Below are 23353 nucleotides of genomic sequence, written 5' to 3'. Positions count from 1 at the left end.
TTTCAATACCTAGCCTATGATGGCTTTCCACCAGATCATTTCGCACCCCCCATGTAAAATCAATTTGATTTCTTAAAGGCAAGGATCCAATTCATCTTCTGTGATAAACTTTGCTCAGTGAATGCCTGTTGAAACAGATGGATCCTTTCCTTTGCATTCTTTGTCTTTATCTAAGGCTCCAGCTACAACTGTGATCGTGGCTGCTAGGTCTACAGAGAGAGGTATGAGCACCTTGTGTCTGTATCATTTACTAACTAATTATGTAGCCTCATGGCACTCAGTTTCTTTGGATATCACTTTTTATGTCAAATGAGGTGGGGGTTGGTCTCAATTAATTTTCAAGTACTGAAATTCTCTGACTCTTTGAATCTAATTCTTCCTGGTCATAACCAGTATCTCTTTTGATATGATTTTTACCAACATACTTAAAAATTCCTTTTACAGTACCTCTGTGGTATATAAATTTCTTCTTTAATGGATGGAATGCACTAACCTGAATTAATACTGTGTCACTTGCAGATATCCAAACTAGAATTAAGATGATGACCCAAACTTCATCCCTCTTGAGTTCTACGCTGTCTGCCCTAATTCTCTGTAATCTTCTAGGATTCTGGTCTGGTTTGACCACCATCACTTCCATACCTGACCATCAGGGGCACACTCCCACTGTAGCCATCAATAAGTAGTTTAAAGGTTTTAAAGGGGAATTTTACTAAAATAAAGCAATTAAAATATACAAAACCACATGTAAAATGCATTACAAAGAAAGAGCCTTGCTACAAAGTAGCTGCGAAACAAAATGGATTCCTAACCTCAGTGTCCTCATTTGTAGGATGGTGGGAGGCTATCGGAGTTAAATGAGCAAACATATATCAAGTTCTCATCCAACACCTGGCACATAACATGGAATCAATAAACATGAGCTGTAAACCCTGCCTAAAGCTGGTCATGGAGGTTTCTTCACAGAAGTAGGGTCCCTGGGTCTCCCCTTTGCAAAGCTGTGACTCCTTTGGATCTCTTCCAAACTCAAAGCTATTTTGCAGACGAAGGATGACTGTGAAGCCCTAAATTTAGCAAATGACCAAGCAAGCCCAGCTCTTTGCAACAGGTTTTCTTGGAAAGCTTAGCCATCACTCAGGCTTCTCTAAGAGAGGAACAGAGCTTAATTACCATCTGACACTTCACGCTATTTCAAATGTAAGGACTCAGCAACACATTTCTCAATAAAAATGAAGACATCTAGCATATTCTAGTGGAACCCCATTCAAACTGGAACACAGCTGGGGCTAGAGGACACAGCCTCTTCCTCCAAGGGCAAGGGTGGAGGCTGACATCTTATAATCACTTTCTAACATGCCCAAGTCCCTCATACATCCATTCTCCCAGTAAGAACAGAAAACACCAGAGGACGGATGGGGTCTCGCTGCATGAAAGTCCACTGATTTGGGCTCTGAGAGCATAAAGCTTTAGGAAGGTATTCCCGGGAATATCCTAGCAACTCCATCGCCCCCTCAGAACAGCAGGCAATTGAGTCAGTGATGGTGACTCAAGCAGACTTTTAAATCCTGATGTAAAGGAACCACACAACCCTGGAGAGGGAAATAAAAAGGGAATGGAGTGGAAAAGGCCTCCACCAGCAGATGACTCATGCTCCACCGTTTGACTCGCCTGGCACATTACTCTGTCACTAAGACATGGAGGAGCTCATTAGTCACTTTAATGAATTTTTCAAAGTAAGGATTCTCCCCTATAAATAACCATGAGCTCTGTTGCTCTGGTGCTTGTGTGTGAGCTTATGACTCACCTTTCTACCATGCCAGGCAGTACCAACCATGTCATCTGCAAAAGAGAAAAACAAAACATCAGTGAGGATGCAGGCTACAGAGAGAGTGGAGAGAACTCACCCACACAAACAGGGAGGGAATCACGAAACCACTCGCCACTTCTACAGACAGCAGTTATTTGACACTCTGTATAATTTGCCGGCAGCAAGCGTGCTAAAAAGGAATCAGATGAAATTACTGGAGATAATACTGTAAATATTTTCAGTGAACTTGGCTAAAATTAGTCTTGCCTGAAATGTAATAGTGACATGCAGATCTTCAAACAATTATGGCTTTATGGTGAAATCTATGTCTCCCAAAATACATTCTCAGAAAAGGACATATGTTATCACAAGAAATATCCTGCCTACCAAACTTACTCAAGCTTTTTAATCTCAAGAGATAAAATAACCTTTTCCTATCAAAAATGCCTTTAGAAGAATGCCATAAAGTGACATGTTGGCAAGTATTAGGTCTATCTTCACATTTATTTCTCTTGTTGCTCAAGCTAACTGTGAGTAAAACACATCCTTAAAGAAAGTTGAAGTTATCTGTCATCTCAAATAACCAACAATGAAAACAAGGACACCAGCATTTTAATTTTTTTATTTTTATTTTTGGCCGCACCGCAAGGCATGCAGGATCTTAGTTCCCAGACTAGGGATAGAACCCATACCCCCTGCAGTGGAAGCATGGAGTCTTAACCACTGGACTGCCAGAAAATTCCATGGACACCCACATTCTTAAAGGACTTCATAGTTGTTGACTACATACATATACTACGATGAGAGAAAGTACTTCTAAACTCTGTTTTAAGATATTATTAACTAAGAAAAGTTAAGACATCCACTGGCTTAGTCAAGGCCACGTCATAGTTAAGTACTGAGGTTGGAGTATGAACTCTGGACTCCAGAATATCATCAGTTCTCTAAGAAACAAATGCTGTTTTGTTACAGAAAAGTTTGCATGCATGCCAACCATAGGAATTTTAAGCTTTCTATCTTGAATAATGTCTTAATTAAAACAGCATTCTGACGAGCAGAGAATTTTTTTCCTAGAAACATTTTGAAGAAAGAAAATGCATCCAGACTTGACCAGCGTAGAAGCTGCTCTGGAGTACTCCCAACCCAGATATCAACCGTGGGGCCATTGCGTACACTTCTCCAGGAAGAACACGAATTCAAACTGACACTGCGTCATAAAAGGTAGACTAACACACCGCCAACTTCTAAACAGACAGAGTGGTGTCTTCAAAGCCTAGGGGAATCATTTCAACAGAAGTATCTAGATTTGGTCAAATCTTCCAGATTAAAAAAGGAGAGACCCTAAGAAAGAGTTTGGCCTGAAGCGTCCCCTATCTCCCTCCTTCTTACATGTAAGTCTGCGCTTGCGTTTTTTTGGGTTTCTTTTGTTTGTTTTTGCCTGCGCCACACTGCATGTGGGATCTTAGGTCCCCAACCAGGGATGGAACTCGTGCCCCCTGCAGTGGAAGCGCAAAGTCTTAAGCATTGGACCGCCAGGGAAGTCCCTCTATGCTTCTCATATTAAACTCATCTTCATAGAAGGATGGGGCAAAGAATGCCAAGTGTCTCTCAACATTCATTCTTTCCTTAATATAACAACTGAATTTTCAGTTGGATATGCCGGCCATAAAAACTGTATTTTCTGCATTCTCTCTCACAGGGCATGTGGCCCTATAACTATGTCCTATCTGATAAGATGACAAGTAATACATGCAATTTCTTGGTCAGGCCCTTAAAGGAGGAAAAAAATACATGTCCTCCTCTGTGCCTGTTCCTCCTCTTGATGGCCAGAAAGTAGATGTGATGGAAGGAGCTAAAGCAGCCATCCTAGACCCCAAGGTGAAAGCCATGTGCTAATGGTGGCAGAGCAGTGAGATAAAAAGAGGCAGGATCTCTAATGATTGTGGAGCTCTTATGCCAAACATTGCTTACCCACCTAGCCTTTTATCTGACAGAGAAATAAATTTCTATTTTATTTAAGCCATTACTAAACCTCTGCTACAGCAGCCAAACCAATATTCTAACTGACATAACTGACCTTGTGAGTTGTTAAAGACCAACCAGTGTTAACATTTTATGACTTAAAAGAGAAACAATCCCCAAAGCAAACTCAATCAGAAATTCTGCTGACAGCCCAAATGGCTTCAATATTTTATAGTTTGTTAAAACACGACCCTATTTCTTCGCTCTTCTAGGTCTGCTTGACTCAAGTCAGAATGTGCCCACTCACCCTCAGACCAAACGGTATGGAACTGGGCTTCCCTGGTGGCACAGTGGTTAAGAATCCACCTGCCAATTCAGGGGACACAGGTTCAAGCCCTGGTCCAGGAAGATCCCGCACGCCACGGCGCAACTAAACCTGTGCACCACAACTACTGAGCCTGCGAGCCACAACTACTGAAGCCCACGCACCTAGAGCCCGTGCTCTGCAACAAGAGAAGCCACCGCAATGAGAAGCCTGTGCACTGCAACTAGAGAAAGCCTGCGCACAGCAACGAAGACCCAACGCAGCCAAAAAAAAAAAAAGAAGAAACCCCCAAAACTGTATGGAACCAAGTCAAAGAAAAAGCTGAGTTCAAAGTTTATCCTTTCAACACAGTCAGCTCTTCTCTTTTCAGATTAAATAACAACTCTTCAAATCGGCTTACATGTTTCCTAAGATTTATGTTTTTATAGGAGTATAGGAATCACTCCACATGTAGCAATAGCTGCTGAATGTTTAAGGCAATGTGGTATGTAGTCAGGCCAAAGAGCTAATCGTAGCCCTTCCACTTCCTAGCCATGTGACCTCGTTTGTTTATCCTCCTCTGCAGTCCTTATGTATTAAATGAAGAAGGCATCTACATCACAGCTTATTATATTCTGAATTTCATATAAGGTAATGTACATAACGGACCTAGCACAGAGTGCACCACGGAGTAAGCCCCTGAAAGGAAATTATGTCCCTTATTGCCAGCGTGCACTCTTCTTTCAGGACACAGCACCACTAAGTATCTAGGCCTCCCTTAAGTATGTTGTGCCCAACACAGTTTAGAGCCAAAAACAGTGACACATTTTGAGGTCATCCAATTCAACTCACCACACAGAAATTTCTAGACGGTTCCAGCAATATTTTAAAGTGCCTCAACTGGGAGCTTCTTAGGGTAAAAGAATTGTTCTAAAATTAGAGTGCCATGATGATTGCAAGATTGTGTAAATTTACTAAAAACCATTCAACTGTACACTTAAAATGCATGAATTTTAGAGTATATAAACTATCCCTCGATAAAGTTTTTAAAAAAGATCTCAATAAGCATATGGATAAGAATTAAAGAACTGGAATCACAAAATACATTTGATGTTACTTTATCAGACACAGGAAATAAAAGAGCTCTCAAAATGCTCTATGCGTATCAACTCATGGCCTGGAGCAATGCGAAGTAATACACAGGCGTTCTTCCATTCAGTAGAAGACACGTTAGTTACTTGAATCAAGGTCGGGTGATGGGAGCTCAGGACTGAGCAGGAGAACAGATATTTATATAAATAAATCATTACATGACAATGCTATGAGTGGGACAATAGGAGTAAGGACAGAGGGCACCAACACTTAGGAGAGGGACTAGTTACTACTGGGGAAACAGGTAGAGCTTCACAGATTACGGTTCAGTTAAGTTCTGAAAGAATAAATAAGAGTTCAATAGGCAGAAAAAAAATTCTAATCAAGGGACTAGAATGCAAAAATGCAAACAGCTGCAGGAAATTACAATATGCTATAGAATTAACGCATATAAAAAAGTTTTTGTTGAATGGATGAAATATACAAAGAAGTAAAAATATGTGCATCCTATTACATACGTCATGCAATGTGCATATCATACTACGTCACAGACAGCTTCCCATGCTAGTATTACAAGCAGATGTACATCAGGCATGGTAACAGTTGTGGAGGATTTTCTTTGCAAGGATAGATTATATGCATTCTTAGCCGTATCTGAAAACATTTTTTTATTTAGTACATTTCATCAGGGGACCGTAATGCTTAGCTAATGTATTATAAAGAGGTCCCCAAGCATTTCGTGAAAAGAAGCTATTATGCAGTTTCCCGAAGTCCGGAGATCACTAGAAACAGGATGAGGAAGGAGAAGACTGATAATAAAAATGTTCTCACCTAGGGGTAGGCGTGTGTGTGTGTGTGTGTGTGTGTATGTGTGCTTGTGCGTGTGTATGCGTGTGCGCATGCACAAGCGCATTTGCAGTAAGGAAATGAGACTTGTTAAGTGCAAAGTAGATAAGTAGAGTTGACAGGGGTAGCCACTAACTGTTCAGCTTTCCTACACAAAAGGAGAGAAGGGATGGGATTTGTAGACACTGATCAATCTGGAGAACTACCAGGAAAGTCTACAAGATCTGCTGATGGATTCCTTTATTCTGACCAGGGATCTCAGTACCATTTGAATATTTAATAAGCAGTCATGCAGAGTTTTAAAGTTCAACTCAGGTTTTTCCCCCAAGATATACATTTACACATTACATATTATGTACACATACATACAGTCCAATAAGAAATATCACCTTAAGCTGGGATATTAAGGGAATACAAATGCACACATTGGGAGCTATTTTTTCCTTACACTGTGCATGTCATATTAAATGTCTCCTTTCTGAATGGCAAAGATTATACAGGAAATGATCAGAGACGAAATAAAACCCCATAAGATATAATCTGACTTACAAAATTATATCAACAGCATGCTAAACAATAAATCAGTCTTGATGGTCATCAATGTGTGGACATCTTCAAAATATAGTCTTTTTTCTCCCCATCTCACTGAGATATAATTGACATATAACTTTCTATTAGTTTAAGGTATACAACATGATACCTCAAAAAAAAAAAAATATATGGAACACCTCACAAATCTGCATGTCATCCTTGTACAGGGCCATGCTGATCTTCTCTGTATCATTCCAATTCTAGTATATGTGCTGCTGAAGCGAGCACTAAAATATATTCTTTATACAGGTGAATTAAAACTCAAGAAGTTTTAAGAACTTAACCCAAAGGAAGAAGCAGTGTTTTCAGTACCTGGCTATTAAAGGGCCAGAAATACTTGTTGGAATGCTCAATGACCAAATGATTCATCAGCAAAAACAGAAATCCACTCATGAAAAAGCTATATTCTTTTGCACTGTTCATTGGTTTCTCCTCTTAAATTCTGACTCTACATAATTTCTCCTTGCCATAAAATAGACCATCTTCTCGGATCTATCAAATATAACAACACTGAAAAGTCTAAGAAGAGTTAACCTGAAATCTGCCGGCTTTTATAAAATTGATTAATGCCTTTATTTATACTTAAATTATCTTTCCTTCTACTCAGAATACACGTCATAATAAATTCAATTTCAAGCCTTCTTTATCTGGCTATGTGTATACAAGTAACTCAGTATTCTGTGTTTAAGTAGAGAGGCTTCACTACATTAACATCAAATTCTTTTTTTTTTTTTTTTTTGCGGTACGCGGGCCTCTCACTGTCGTGGCCTCTCCCCTTGCGGAGCACAGGCTCCGGACGCGCAGGCTCAGCGGCCATGGCTCACGGGCCCAGCCGCTCCGCGGCATGTGGGATCTTCCCGGACCGGGGCACGAACCCGTGTCCCCTGCATCGGCAAGCGGACTCTCAACCACTGCGCCACCAGGGAAGCCCCTAAATTCTCTTTAACATCAAGTTTTACAAAGGATATTTAAATTAAGCTATTAGTATTCTCATTTTACTTTATATGCATCAATTGGTATCTTGATATCTGGTTATACCATACACCAAGTGTTTCTGTGAAATCTCACTATCTATCTGAACTCCACCTCACAGCCTATAGGCTGTTTCTGGAGTTAACTCAATATGCTTATTTTAGGCCACCTGCAGGTGATACTTGCTGTACTAGGAAAATGTTTGTTCCTCTTAAGATACCGCTAAAATAAGGTTACCATAACTTGTAAGTTCAGTGGTTAAGAATATGAGAAAACTAGTAGTAAACATGACTTCTTTACTTGTTTTCTTCTATGTTGAGGCTGTTTCCAAAAGTATACAGCAAACAATTTAAATTTAATTCTTTCTTAAAAAGTAGATAAAAGTCCTGTAATAGTACCTCTACAACAATGGGAGCTTTAACTTCTTGCAGAAGAAAAAAAAACAAATGTTTCCTCTCTATATATACTTTTTAGTGACAGTTTCAACAATCCTTACCACAAAAAAGTCCTAGATGTCTAAAATCAAAGGGAGAAAGGTCACTATATGTTATCTCATACCAAGATATCACATCACTTTGTATGCAAGCTGGCCATAGAGGATACACATATACAAAGATAAATGAGTCTTCACCAACAATAGCTCAATTTACAATTCCTCTTAGGGACACCACATATTCTACTCAAGAGTGAAATATCCACTGGTATTTATTGCCACAACTACGTATATCCTGGCTGGGTAATAAATAAGAGGCTGATTTACTTCATACAAAATCAAAATCAGTATTATTAGATCATTCAGTTGAGATAACCTGACTCAAAAATGCACTGGCTTGATGAATTGGGAGATTGGGATTGACCTATATACACTAATATGTATAAAATGGATAACTACTAAGAACCTGCTGTATAAAAAAAATAAATAAAAGTTTTTTTAAAATGCATTGGCTGGCCTAGAAAATCCTTGAAGACATTATACTAAAATGTATCCATCGTAGTATTCTGGAATATTTATCATATTTTTGGCAACTGCTTGCATTGCTTTTGTAATTAGAAGAGCACCCACAATCAGTGTCATTTCTAAAAGAAATTAACATGAATAAACTTTTTTTCTTTTCATTTCTTTGGCATCAGTAATCAAGAGTTTGTAGATGGAACCTTATTTTATACTCAAAAGCCAATCCGAGTTTCCCACTTTTTAGTTTGGTATGAAAACTGATAACACAAGCAAATTATGCAATTATTTCACAAGCAAATAATTTCTTTTTATAAGCAAATTATTTTTAAGATTAATTTTACTTAAGATTTATTTTTTCAAATATTATAGGTGTACAATTGACCAAAACAAGGTAAGTATAATCTAAACTTCGATAATTATTACAAAAAAAGTAAAATTTTATGAGGAATACATTTTTTTTTTTAATATCATGTAACCTGTGATGTTTGGTCATATTTTGGAGAGAACAGTATGGAGAAAACACTACTGTATATTGCTCAAAAAGATAACTAAAAACCCAAGTGAAAAGATTAAAATTCAAGATACTTTAGTAAAATAAGAAAACAAATATTGACACCTGTATCACCATTATATATAAATAGGAAGTGTAACAACTTGCTGTAGAATCTGGGCAAAGCCCCAGGAATCCAGGCTATTAGTACAAATAATTAGGACACCACAAATAGCCATTTTGTCCACTTCTGCCCTGCCCTCTACCCCAGAGAAACCTGCTTGGAGTAAACAGGATCTGAATTCAAGCAACTGAAAAATGAACCCACGCAAATTAGAAGGAAAACAGATGCAAATGCCTTAAGCAAATTTTCAACTGGAATCATTAGCAGTAATTTTAAAATCACAGTATAATAGCGAAAAGAATTATGTAAAGTAACAACGATGTTACACTATGCCTGTTTTGGAGAAATGAGGTGGTAACTCCACTGAAGTCACACTAGAATGACACAGCACACATTTCCTTTGGCAAACTGTATAATTTGAGCTCTGTGGTACCAAGAATACAACTTAATTGAAATTCTTAGAATCTCACCTGTATGGCTAACAGAATACTTACTGCACAGGGGGTGAAAAGCTTAATGAGATAAAGTTTTTAGAGTGCTTTGAGATCTCTGAGCATTGTTTGGTTTTCTTCTCTATTAATGTTTAGGACTTTGTGGAAGTTATGAGCCCTCCTTGCCATTTCCCCTCACCCCATATTACTTAACCTGAAATTCAGCCCCACGCCATAAAAAACTTTTCCTTTTATAATAAATTGTGGTTTGATTTTGTTAAAATAATTAACAAAAGAAAAAGAACTTTCCAGAACAGAGAACTGAATGCCAATTAATTATAATGAAACTAAAGCCATAATTTATAAACTCTAAACAAAAAGAACAAACACGCCATCACATACTGTTTTTCTAAGTTTAGCATTTTATAATATGCTAAGAGTTTCTATTAGTTACGTTTTCCCCAAATAAGCTGACTTCTCCAAAAGTGACAGATTTAGGTAGGAGAAAATAATTCCTAAAGTTCTCAAAGAGATTTTTACATTTTCACCCATTTATAAGGCATTTCTCCTATAAACTAGCTTTACTTGGAGCTGGAAAGGACCTTAAAACCAATCTCCAACTACTCCCTCATTTTTTAAGATGAAAATTATGGAGAGAGTGGTTGTCATGTAGTTTGGCAAACCCATCATTTTGTGGTTGTGCCTGAAGCAGCTCATTCCTATGAGACTCTAAGGGCTAAATGTGCCCCCAAATTTGGAAATTTTTAAGAGCTTAATGATAGCTGCTTTCAAGTAGGTTAAAAGACTCTAGATATTAACTTGGAATGTGTTCGTTCTGAAAAGCCCTGGGTGGGGGCAATGGTGAGGGTCATACTCTCCTTCCTGCAGTTTATAAATTTCCTACTGTTGTTAACTTGAATTCTTGGGGCAGAGTCGGGGGGATAAATTCTTAGCATAATCCCTAAATTAAATACAACTAGACTGCTGAACAGAGATTCTTCTGATGGATTTCCAAATTAATACAGGGCTCCCCCTACTGGTCACATGCCAGTGGCAAATCCATGTAAGAAAAAGTAAACAAGCGCTTCTCCTGTGTTTTTTCATCCATCTGTCCATCCATCCAAACATTTATTATTATTGTCTATCCCATGGGCAGGGCATAGCATTATGGCTAAGTGACGTACAATGAATACATAGTGGTATTATGAGAAAAAAACTGACTTTTCAAAAGCATGCAAAGGGCCTCATACTCCAAGTGATTTGATTTCAGATAATCATAGGGATGGAAGAGATTGATCTAGTCAAAGCCATTCAAATTCTTCAACTCAACCAAGCAAGCAATGATTCAGTTTGAGCAGACTGAATACTTGGAGTTACTGAACAGGGGAACAGGAACTCCAATGTCTAAAAGGTCCAGGTGGGTAACATAAATGAGTGCATAAGTCAGACTAGTGGTGACTGTGGTAACCTGGAGAGTGCAGGCCTAATTACTCAGCATGCTCAGCTGTTACTCAGCTCTAATCACTTGTTGCCATGTAGCAGTTTAGGTCTATGTTACCCTAGTCTTAGATTTTTCCCAAGAGAAGCTAGAAATTTGGGTGTGAAATGTCCCAATATGAAAACACAGCTGGAGCCAACCAAAATATGTTGGTAGGCACATCCAGCCCACAGACAACTGATTTGCAACCTCTGGCCTAGAATCAGAAGGGAACTCACCTTTTATCACTGGGGATAAAAAGTGAGTTGATCTGCAAAATACTTAGGAGGCTGAACTAACTAGCCTTGATTAGATGTGTGTGTGCACGCATGTGCCTGCGTGTGACGTCACGCGTCCCTTCTCCATGCTAAACATCTCTAGTTCTTTCAACCACTCCTAATAAGACGTGGTTTCAAGTTTCCACTTTGGCTGATTATCTGATGAAGGAAGAACTAAATTCTGATCCCCTGCTTAATACTCCTCCTCCCCATTCCCAACTAAAACAAAACTCAGTGGTACTTCACTGTAAGTGGAAATTGTTAATAAATTTTTCCTTGGGTCACACCTCCACCCACCTCCTTCTCTGTTCTAAGAAAGGTAATAAAGAAGGTTGGGACATCCCCTCTATTTGTCAGAATGATGGTCTGGAAATCTCCTAAGGGATCCATGTGTAGGAAGGGCCACTCCCTATCGTACGCTGTATTCACCAAGCCCAGTTGCAGCTTCAGGGCCCAGTACCTTCAGAAGACTTAGGTAAACTGTGGGAAGTGCAGGTAATATGGTTTGGGCCATGTTCATTTGAAAAGGAGTGTAGAGTCTATGGGGCCTTGAGGTCCTCAAACTGTCTGTCATTAAAGGAATCAAAGAAAGTCAGGCCTAGAGAAGGAAGGCAACACCGAATGTGGCAGATGTTAAAACAAGTGATCTCAAAACAGAAACAAACAATGCAAAGAAGATCTGCTTCAGAACTTGTCTTTGGATTGGTGCTCAGTGTGCTACCTGTTTGAAAGTGGACTTCTATATACCTGTCTCTGGAGTTGTGGCACGTTCCCCATTTTCCATGATTTCTCTAATAATAACCAATAGCAATACAACAATTTCATTTGCAAACTCTCCATATTCTGAGATGGAAACCCCTTCCAGGCATAAAACTGAAACTACTGTAGAAGGGTGTGGCTCAATAACTGGAGGGTTAATTATCTCTAAACGCCGGGCTTCCCTGGTGGCGCAGTGGTTGAGAGTCTGCCTGCCAATGCCGGGGACACGGGTTCGAGCCCTGGTATGGGAGGGTCCCACGTGCCGCGGAGCAACTAGGCCCGTGAGCCACAACTACTGAGCCTGCGCGTCTGGAGCTTGTGCTCCGTAACAAGAGAGCCCGTGACAGTAAGAGGCCCGCGCACCGCGAAGAAGAGTGGCCCCCGCTTGCTGCAACTAGAGAAAGCCCTCGCACAGAAACGAAGACCCAACACAGCCAAAGATAAATAAATAAATTAATTAATTTAAAGAAATTATCTCTAAACTCCATCACTTCTGGTCTGAAGGTCATTGTTCCTGAGGCAAAATAAGCCTTACCTTAGATTTTAGTCACAGAACATCTGAAATCACAAGGAAAAGAGCCCTGGCTAGGAGGACCTTTCTTCCAATTGAAGGCTGATCTACCTGCCATAGCAGTCACCTATGTAGAATTTCCACACCACTGCTCTCCTCACCTTGGCACGTTCCTGCTCTGCAGGGAAAAGAACAAGACTAAATTTAACCCACCCTGAATGTGTTGAGAGCAAAACTGTAAAGCAAGCAACAAGGCTTCTAAATACCCCTTGGGTTACCTCAACTAACCTCGTAAAGGGAAAGCCCAGTTAAGCAGTCACTGAGAGAGAAGAAAGGAATAATCCTAAATTATTGGATAAGATGAAAAGTGAAATAATCAGATGGAACTGGGGAGACAAAGGCCTGGGAGAGCTAATCTGGACTCTTTAATTGAACATCAGGGGTCTACAGTCACAACTCTTCTTGTTAATATTTCTTCCTCAATATTCTGGGGACCACTCATCACCACTTCATCTGCTGATGACCTGTAATTCCCTCGGTCAGGATATTTCACTTCTGTTATTCCTCTATTGGAATGGGGGACTGATACGATTTTTATCATCTGACCTATTGATACAGGATGGGAACACATGGACCAAGCACTAATCCGGGACCTGAAGGAAGGTCAAGCCAGGTCATTCAGTACTCATGAGGCAGCACAGGCTTTCAACCGGATGCTGGGCCCTACCCAGGAAATATCTCCAAATTAGGGGCACAAACCCAAGGTCACAAGGGCAAGCTGACTTTTCCAATCTTTCCTGGCACACTTCTCAGATGGTCAGCCCCTATCATGTGGTTTGGTGAGGAGAAAAAACTTGGACCAATATTGATGGTGAGAAGAGGTTGTTCTCTTTCTCATATAAGCCTTTTTTGATACATTTATTAAGGCATTAGGCTGCAGACATCCATGCCCTGGTTCCGCACATATCCAGCCACCAGAAAACCTTGTAAGATTCTAGAGCCAGACTAATTTTCATCTTCTTTTAAGTTACCCCAGGGCTCCAAACAGCCACTGATACTGAAAATGTAGCCCTGGCCCTGCAACATAACACAGTCAACTAAAGGACAACAGGCACAATTCATCAAAATATACTATAGGGCAAATCACAGCAGCACGAAAGAACACTAAACCTGGGAGTGATAGACACAGAACTCCATCAAGGTGAATGCCCCTTCTCAGTACAAGATCAACACACATACCATAAAATACACATTGTCAGGCCACGCTGCCACTAGAACCGTCTTTCTAAAATGTACACCAGATCACACCTTGTTTCTACTTTAAGGCTCTCTGCCCTCTTGAGCACAGCACTCAAGGACCTGCACAATCATGTCCTAATTTACTTTTCTGGCCACTGCACATCACTCACCTCCTGCTGTTTGATCAAACCATATCCACACCTGAACGATCACTAGTCCACTGTGTTACAGAGATGGTAATGACCTGGATCCTGCCTATAGTACAGTGAAGACTAATTGGCTATCCTCCAGATGTTACTAATTCCAGGATGAATAAATCAAGAATTCTGAATTGTTTTTCCACTAAAAGTACCTATCACAAAGGGACAGGAAAATGCATATTTACATGAAAGATAAATTAAAGGATGATTATTTGGCTTAACGAAAAAGTGTTTTAAATAGCAAACTCCCTTAGTGCTTTGTAAATGGGATATGACTTGCAAAAAGAGGTTCACGTATAAAAATTTTAAGCATATATCCAGCCCTTCTGTTGGTGATACTTCCCATGAGTATGGCTCACAATATGATAGGGCATGATGTTTAATAAGTTGGCATTTGTCTCTGATTCATTTCGTGGGAAAAAGTATCCATGCCCATGGGAAAAAAAGAAAAGTGGAAGAGGAAGAATAAAGAGGTGGGAGAAGCATTTTATAATTTGTCAAGATACTAGGACTGGTGCATCATTATTATTTCATCGTTACTTTAAAGAAAACGGAAAGATCCTCTCCAGTGCTGTGGGACTGGCGGTGCTTCATCCACATCTCCCACCACTGTACTACTCATCTTTAAGCAGGGCCATGAGGTGACCACCACCAGCACACGCTGATCTGTGCTCAGATGCTGCTTGAAGGATGTGGTGTGTGACTGCAGAGCACAGCAAGCTGACTGGTTCTCACAGATCAAGGTCAGGACCTTGGCCTTTTATCACTACTATTCTGTAGACTGCCAGCCCAAAATGCATGTTTTGGGAGACAGAGGAAGCCAGGGTTTTAGAGTGTAAGGGTATACAAACAAAGAAGTACTGACAAGCAGGAGATCTCAGGTGAAGATACTAATGTATCTAGAGTAAAAACTTTGCACAGTTTATCTGATAGAGGAATTAAAATTATCAGGAGACTAATTTGGAGCTAGCATTAACAATGCTATAGGATGGACCTAGAGTCTGACATACACAGTGAAGTAAGTTCAGAAAGAGAAAAACAAATACCGGATGCTAACGCACATATATGGAATCTAAAAAAATGGTACTGATGAACCTAGTGGCAGGCCAGCAATAAAGACACAGATGTAGAGAACAGACTTGAGGACACAGCAGGGGAAGGGGAAGCTGGCACAAAGTGATAGAGTAGCACTGACATATATACACAACTAAATGTAAAATAGATAGCTAGTGGGAAGCAGCTGCATGGCACAGGGAGATCAGCTCAGTGCTTTGTGACCACCTAGAGGGGTGGCATAGGGAGGGTGGGAGGGAGGCTCAAGAGGGAGGGGATATGGGGATATAGGTATACATACAGCTGATTCACTTTGTTGTACAGCAGAAACTAACACAACATTGTAAAGCAATTATACTCCAATAAAGATATTTTTTAAAATCCCACAATTCTATAAAATACCATTTAAACACTGGAAAATATTTTTCATGATTAACTCATTACAATATATTATGAAACACATGTACATAATAAAACACTCATTATTTTCTAACTCTCATTATTTTTAAGCATTTGGTCAAATGTATTAGAAAAGATTATCAAAACAATAGTACAAATCAGTCATTTCAAAAGGCAAAACCATAAAACAAACTATAGACTAGAAGTGATATTAATTTTGATCAAAAAATTTGCTTGCTATGGGACTTCTCTGGTGGTCCAGTGGTAAAGAATCTGCCTTCCAATGCAGCGGATGTGTGTTCGATGTCTGGTCTGGGAACTAAGATCCCACGTGCCGCGGGGCAACTAAGCCTGAGTGCCACAACGAGAGAGCTGGCAGGCTGCAAACTACAGAACCCGTGCGCTCTGGAACCTGTGAGCCACAGCTAGAGAGAAGCCTGCGTGCTGCAACAAAGAGCCCATGCGCCGCTACAAAAAGATCCCACGTGCCAAAACGAAGACCCGATGCAGCCAAAAAAAAAAAAATAATAATAATTTGCTTGCTAAAAAAGTAACAGTTGCACATGTTTACTAAAAATCTTTATCACCTCTGAGTTTAACAAAGTAATAGAAACATTTTTTAGAGGCTTTAGTATGATCTGGGTACTATTCTAAAGAGGTTTACACATATTACCTTGTTTAATTCCCAAAACAACTCTGTGAGGTAAAGAGAATTATCATCCTTAATTTACAGATGAAAAACTGAAGCACAGAGGGTAAGTAATTCACTCAAGGCCATATAACTAGTAAATGATGGAGTTATTTAATTAACTTGAAACCTCATACAGATTATTGAAGAACGATTACATTTACATAGTATGCCAAGGGAAATACCTTTAAAACTATACAGATACATGCACATTAACACATTTTTTGTTTGTTTTGCTTTGTTTTTTTTAATTTCTTTATTTTTTGGGTGCACTGGGTTTTTGTTGCTGGACGCAGGCTTTCTCTAGTTGCGGCGAGCGGGCTTCTCATTTCGGTGGCTTCTCTTGTTGCAGAGCACAGGCTCTAGGCACGTGGCCTTTAGTAGTTGTGGCACGCGGGCTCAGTAGTTGTGGCTCGCGGGCTCTAGAGTGCAGGCTCAGTAGTTGTGGCACACGGGCTTAGTTGCTCCGCGGCATGTGGGATCTTCCCGGACCAGGGCTCGAACCTGTGTTCCCTGCATTGGCAGGCAGATTCTTAACCACTGTGCCACCAGGGAAGTCCTCTTAACCACATTTTAAAAGCATTAATTTTCTGCATGTGGGACTTGATCCAAAGCTAATCACAGATGCACCTGTTTGTATTGATAGTTTGCCTCACAAACTACTTGAGAAAAAATCTTGGTTAATAACAACGAAGAGATACAGCGATTATTTGTTTTATAAAATTATTTGTCATATTACAGTATGATTCATTAGAGGTGCCTTTAGGTAGCAAGCTACCAAATGTTACACAGTGTGCATGCATCAACAATGTAGCTTTCTTTTTGGTAGAGCTGGTTTACCTGAATCAACCATATTGCTAAAGACTGAAATTATAAAGACTGAATTAACTACATACTTTAAAAGCAACATATATGTTACACAGGGAGAAGCACAGCCATATATGAAAAGCTGACCAAGGGTTAAGATTTTAGGGTCCTGTAACTTGAAATCAACCATGTAAGGGTTATGATTTCTCAGGAAATGAAGACCCAAGGAGAGCTTTTCTTTTAAATATCACAATAGAAAAAAGGATCAAGACTATGCCATTGAGTAAAAATTAATAATTACGTTCTTATTTATATTTATCTGGTCACTTCTAATACTTTTGAGCTAAATGTTTTTTTGGTTTTCTTAAATTAGTATATAAGAGTTAATGAAAATAATTAGGCTTTTCCAACACTATGTTCAAATTTAAACTACCCAACATTACGTATGGAAATTCTGCCTCAGGCAATATTTTCTTCTGGTCTGGTATGTATAATCAAGGTGTGATATCTCATTGTAGTTACTGTTAAAATAGAAGGGGAAATGGGAATTCCCTGGCAATCCAGTGGTTAGGACTCCATGCTTCCACTGCAGGGGTTTGATCCCCGATCAGGGAACTAAGATCCTGCGTGTCGCACAGTGTGACCAAAAAAAAAAAAAGGGGGGGGGGTGAATGGTGTTCAGATGCTCATACTTCCTAGCTATTCGTCCTTTTATCATATATTAGCTGTGGTGTCTTTTGTTGGCATATACGAGCGACATGGCTATAATGAATGCCTAGCAACTAGAAATGAGAGTAGTTTTCATGTGTGGCTAATAAAAATCACTCTCATTACCCTATGGTCCCACACTCCCCATACAATGCTTTCCCACAACCTTTAGCTCATCACCTTAAGTAGACCACAGGGGATATGGAACAGAAACAATTTATCAGTGATGCATTATATGCAGATGAAAACTTTGTAAAACAATCTATCTTCAGCCTAAGTTAGTTTGTATAGTCCCAGGGCCTACTACAGTGCTTGCGTATAGGAGGCATTTAATAAATGTTCATTTGTTAAAAAGTAAAACTATACAGACACCTGTTTGGCATTTAGTTCTATTTCCTGAAGACACGAGGAAATAGATCGCTTTCATCTGGAATATGTACTTACATCAAAACAAGAGCTGACTGAAATGAACAAACTGATTCAGTGTTTTTAAATAGAAAAAAAACAAAAGAAGATGACATTTATAAAGAAGATGCTTACCTTGCAAACAGAAAGAACATTAACATTTATCAGTTTCTTGATGGTCTGCAAAAGAAATATTGATAATTTTATATAGATTTGATCATGGAAGTAACCATATTAGATACATATGTAAGTGATCCAGAGATGCATTGAAAGTTTCCCCAGATACAATAAAGAACTTGGAAAATGAGAGGAGTTGGGGCAAAGAGGCAGATTTTATTTTACTCTGTGTTATAGTACTTCTCTACCAAATGCAGCAATTCATACTAATATACAAAATTCAAGGTATATGTACAAGTGAAATGTGCAAGCAAAAAGACATACTAAACCTAAAATAAATATGCAGTTTCCTCTCTGCTAACATGGAAAGGAGAAATTATTGAATCTAAGATTTTCAATAATTTCTTTAAATTTACATATTCCTTCAATGATATGCTTTCCTAGTTTTTATTAAAGAATTATACATGCATCAAGGATATAGTTTTCATTTTGGTAGAGCTAGTTTATCTGAATCAACCATATTGCTTTATATTGATATTACACATTTATGGTTTTTAAATTGATGTTTAGAATCCTGATACTTAAACAGAGCTGTTTTGATATAATAAAAGTGATAATAAAAAACTGGAGCTATTATTGAAGCTGGCCCTGTACAAATGAGGTGATAAATATTTTCTCATTCAATCCTTCTAACATCTCTGTAAAGCTGCCTATTCTACAGACAGGAGAATGGAGACTAAGTATGGTTGGGTCATTCCCCAGGTAACTCAGGTAGAGTAGAAGGACCAGGGTGTGAACCTCAGCCGTTAGTTGGACTCTAGTGCTCAGAGCCCGAACGCTATACCATATTGTCTCACACACATCTACGTGCATTCTTTTTGTGACCATAATCTATAAAGAACAACTTACACTGTCTAAGTCAGGAACATCCAAAAAGTATTCCGGATACTCATATGATATTCCCACATTGTTCACTGAAATAAGAAAAGATCATTAGCTGGCTAAAATATACATTTTAGAGATTTACTGAAAAAAAAAGAGATTAAAGATACCAAGACTAAGATGATACATACAATTACATAAAATGCTGTTTATGTCTAGAGTGACCTGTCCAAAATCTACCTGTAGGGACAGTTCAAATGTTTCCTCCTTCATTAAGCCTTTCTATACCCAACCCCTGGCAAAAGGACTTTTTATTTGCCTCTCAACTTCCCTAGCCCCTTTAAGTATGTGTGTATTCTGCCTCTGTAATTCAATTATTTGTAGGTATTGCTTAACCCCTCTCTAGATCTTCAATTTTCATAGTGTAATAGAAAGAGTGGAAAGTACTATTATGTAGGAGACCGGAAACTTGAGTTCTACTTATAACTGTTTCAGAAAATGTATGAATTGGGGTAAGTCACGCATGATACACATCTCAGTTTCTTTACCTCTTAAATGAGAGCTCATTTAATCATTCAACAAAATTTACCATTCATCTATGTGCAAGACGTGTCAGGAACTAGAAAAACCATAAAGAAAAAGGCAGTTTCTGGCATCATGGAGCAAACTATCCAGTAGGAAGAGAAAGGCACTAAACAAAAAGGATTAAAACAATTATTTCATTGCATAGTACAGAGTGCTATGGGAGCCTGTCCCAGACCTCATCTGGGATACGCGGGAAGGCTTGAAGTTCACAGCGGTTAAATAACTTGCGCAAGAGCATAGAGCAACGTAAGGCTAGGATTCAAACTCAGGAAATTTGACTTCAGAGGCTAGATTCTTGACCAGTACTTTAAAGCCATCCTATGCCTTCATTCAGTATTCAGTTCAGGAAAAACTGTGAGTAATAATTGGATAATAAACAGAAATCTGACAGCAATGTTTAATAAAACTGTAGAGCATCAGAAAGGAAAGGTTTCAGCAGCAAAAAGATAATGAAATTCTGGTCGTTCTGCTCAAGCTTATAAGGAATTGGGCCTGATAAACCTGATGGTAGTAATAGTAACTTTTTCAATAGACTAACAAAATTAGCAGTTCAAAGCAATAAGAGTTCTATATTTAGCAGTACGCCAGTCACTTCAGGCTGAGTCTCAAGATTTTACTGGTACAATTCGGTCAGGATGGCTTGAACAAGATCACTGAAACCTGTCTGAAAAGTCTGTAGGCAAAGGACAGTAGCAAAGCAAACTGTATTTAATTCAGATTCTTGCCCATCTGAATAGGGATGGTATCTAAACAAAAAAATAATAGCAGGTTCAAATCCATTTTTATTTTATTCAAAAGGTTCTCCACCCACCAGCGGTCTAGGAATCAATTCTATAAAAGATCTGTTAACAATTAAGCCAAAACTAGTTGAAGGTGAGGGTTTATGTTCATTCAACTTTGTCTTAACCATCTACAGAATTATAAAGGATGAATGTCTTATTTACAATGTTACTAAGAGAAACAGCAACAACCAAAATATGTGTTAAAACACTATCCATAAACAAAATATTCTTTACAAAGTCAGTTTAAGATGACAGAATCCTCAAGAAAGGTTTTTGCCAAATTGTAACATTCTTCATGATTTCAAGAAAATGCTGTCGGGGACTTCTCTGGTGGTCCAGTGGCTAAGACTCCACACTCCCAAAGCAGGGGGCCCGGGTTCGATCCCTGGTCAGGTAACTAGATCCCACATGCCGCAACTAAAAGATCCTGCATGCCGCAACTAAAAGATCCCACGTGCCACAACTAAGACTCAGCGCAGCCAAATAAACAAATAAATATTATTTTAAAAATAAAATAAAGAAAATGCTGTCACATACAGCAAACTCCATCTCTTTTCACTCTCCTGTATCTAGAAAACTTTCTATCTTCAGATCTCTTTCTAGCCCATGGAAATACTAATGCTCTATTTCAAAACTGTAAAGAAAATTGAATAGTGTAATTATAAATATTTAAAGTCCAGATATGGATTAAAGAAAAATATCCAGGAACTCTGTAAGCAGCACAGTTAACTTTGCAATCTTTGCAACTTCTGTTACAAGGCCAAAGTCAAGGTAAAGAAGCCCACACATAACTAAGCAAGCAAGGAAGTGTCACTCTGGGTAAGGCTGTATTTACAACAGAAAATCTTCAGATCTGTCTCTGCTAATCGAGCAAAGGAAAGCCATCAAAGCTATCTACTCATACAGTGAAAACGTGACCATCTATTTAACACAACTCTAAAAGAAAACACAGTCAACACTGAGAACGTTAACCCAAAGAAATAAACAGCATCATGTATAAGGGTTATACTTTTATAACCAAAATTACACACAGAAAAGAAAAAGGTGTTAAAGCTAGAACAGATCTTTCAGAGCAATGAGCCTGATATTATGAAGGGAAGTACACGTCAAGGTCACACTAGCAAGTTGTCCTTTACTAGGGACTAGGACTCTTAAATCCCTTCCTGCTTTATTAGCTCCACATTTACTAGCGGAATATATGCTACCCATATTGTCTTCACAATAAGTAATCACTTCAGGGTGCTATTATTTAAGAGTTAAAGAAAAACAACTGTTGCTCTCAAACAGTTATTTCCATAAATTGCACAATAATGTGAATCTTTTGGAAAAGGCAAACTCATTGCAATTTTATTTTGAGACATTAGGTGGCAGCAACAGCCAAACAGCAGGCGGAAAGCTTTCAGGGACTTGGAAAAGGAAGAAAACAGGCTTTGGGTAGGAGGGAAGGATGGAAATATTTCCATTATAATTTAATCTCATTTAGAATGGGTGCATGCAATGCCATCTTCTTATATTAGAGGATTCACTATAGGATTCACCAAACCAAACAATGCCACAAGTTGTTCCAACATTTTTCAGATAGTTGAAAATCCCTCTTAAATGGTAGCATTTTAAATTGGCATTAAATATCTGTTCACTAGTGAGTTTTCTTGAATACTTCAAGTGAGGCACCAGAGACAGATTGAATATTTTCTGTTCAATGACCTGAAAAAGCCTTTTAACTCGTGTAACACACCATGTCTTTCAGAAAACGAGGTATGTCCATATAATCTCAGAATTCCAACCACCACAGGACCATGAACATATAAACTACTTCCCATCAGTTTCTCAGTGGAGTTCCAAGATTGGGAGGAGCTCAACAGAAGAGGTGAGGCAGATGGAGAACAGAGGCAGATGGAGAACAGACCAAGAACAACGACAGGTAAGTGGAAAGAAGGAGGTGGCGAGATCCTCGCAGGGAGGAACTGTCAGTGCACCATGTTCAGCAGTGCTCTCCACGTTCGCCATCCAGAACTTTCTTAAACACCAATACTGATATGTATAGTACTTTAGACTCAGAAAATACACAGAGTATTTCTGAATGTTATATATATACATATTAGAATATATTAGAATATATTATATATATATAGAATATATATATAGATATATAGATATCTATAGATATAGATATAGATATATATAGATATATAGATAGATATATAGATATATAGATATATATATAGACTATATATTAGAATATATATATTAGAATATATATTAGAATATATAAAATATATATTAGAATATATATATTCTAAATTACATCATACTACTGTTTAAAAATCACTTCCACATCTCACACTTTTTAAAAATGACAAGAACATACACAAGATTTGTTTCTTCTAAATTCATTTGCTGCTGCTTCTGACCTCACTGGACTTAGAATCCTTTATCAAAACCAGCTGCTATAGAGATAATGATGTCATTAGGAAATTAGATTTTTGGTATCTGGGTTGGGCAGGCGGGAGGAGCAAATGACAATAGATTAGTAGAGAATAAAAGTCCATCTGAACAAACACAATAATAACAGATATGGGTAACCACACAGAGACCACCTTCAACCGGCTACCTTTTCCAGATTAATCAGACGTAAGAAATCAAGGTGGTTTAAAAATACACTGCCTACAAACACATGAAAGGAGGCTCAACATCACTAATCATTAGAGAAAGGCAAATCAAAACTGCAATGAGGTATCACCTCACACCAGTGAGAATGGCCATCATCAAAAAATCTACAAACAATAAATGCTGGAGAGGGTGTGGAGAAAAGGGAACCCTCTTGCACTGTTGGTGGGAATATAAATTGATACAGCCACTATGGAGAACAGTATGGAGGTTCCTTAAAAA

General features: G+C 38.7%; 1 protein-coding gene across 2 annotated transcripts in view; it reads right to left on the bottom strand.

Moving 5' to 3' along the window:
- HSD17B12 (hydroxysteroid 17-beta dehydrogenase 12) overlaps nt 1–23353 on the bottom strand; it is a 165955-nt gene that overhangs the window by 25808 nt on the left and 116794 nt on the right. For both annotated transcript variants that reach the window (XM_082659482.1, XM_082659481.1), the window contains 3 exons: nt 19125–19189; nt 18234–18278; nt 1805–1839 (listed from right to left, as the gene is read on the bottom strand). In XM_082659482.1, coding sequence (XP_082515608.1) covers nt 1805–1839; nt 18234–18278; nt 19125–19189 — 145 coding nt within the window. The remainder of the gene's footprint in view (nt 1–1804; nt 1840–18233; nt 18279–19124; nt 19190–23353) is intronic.

This window comes from Grampus griseus (genome assembly GCF_964374135.1).
Source record: "Grampus griseus genome assembly, chromosome: 8".
Taxonomy (NCBI): Eukaryota; Metazoa; Chordata; class Mammalia; order Artiodactyla; family Delphinidae; genus Grampus; species Grampus griseus.
Note: the sequence above shows the minus strand (reverse complement) of the source record. Positions and strands in the feature narration are given on the sequence as shown.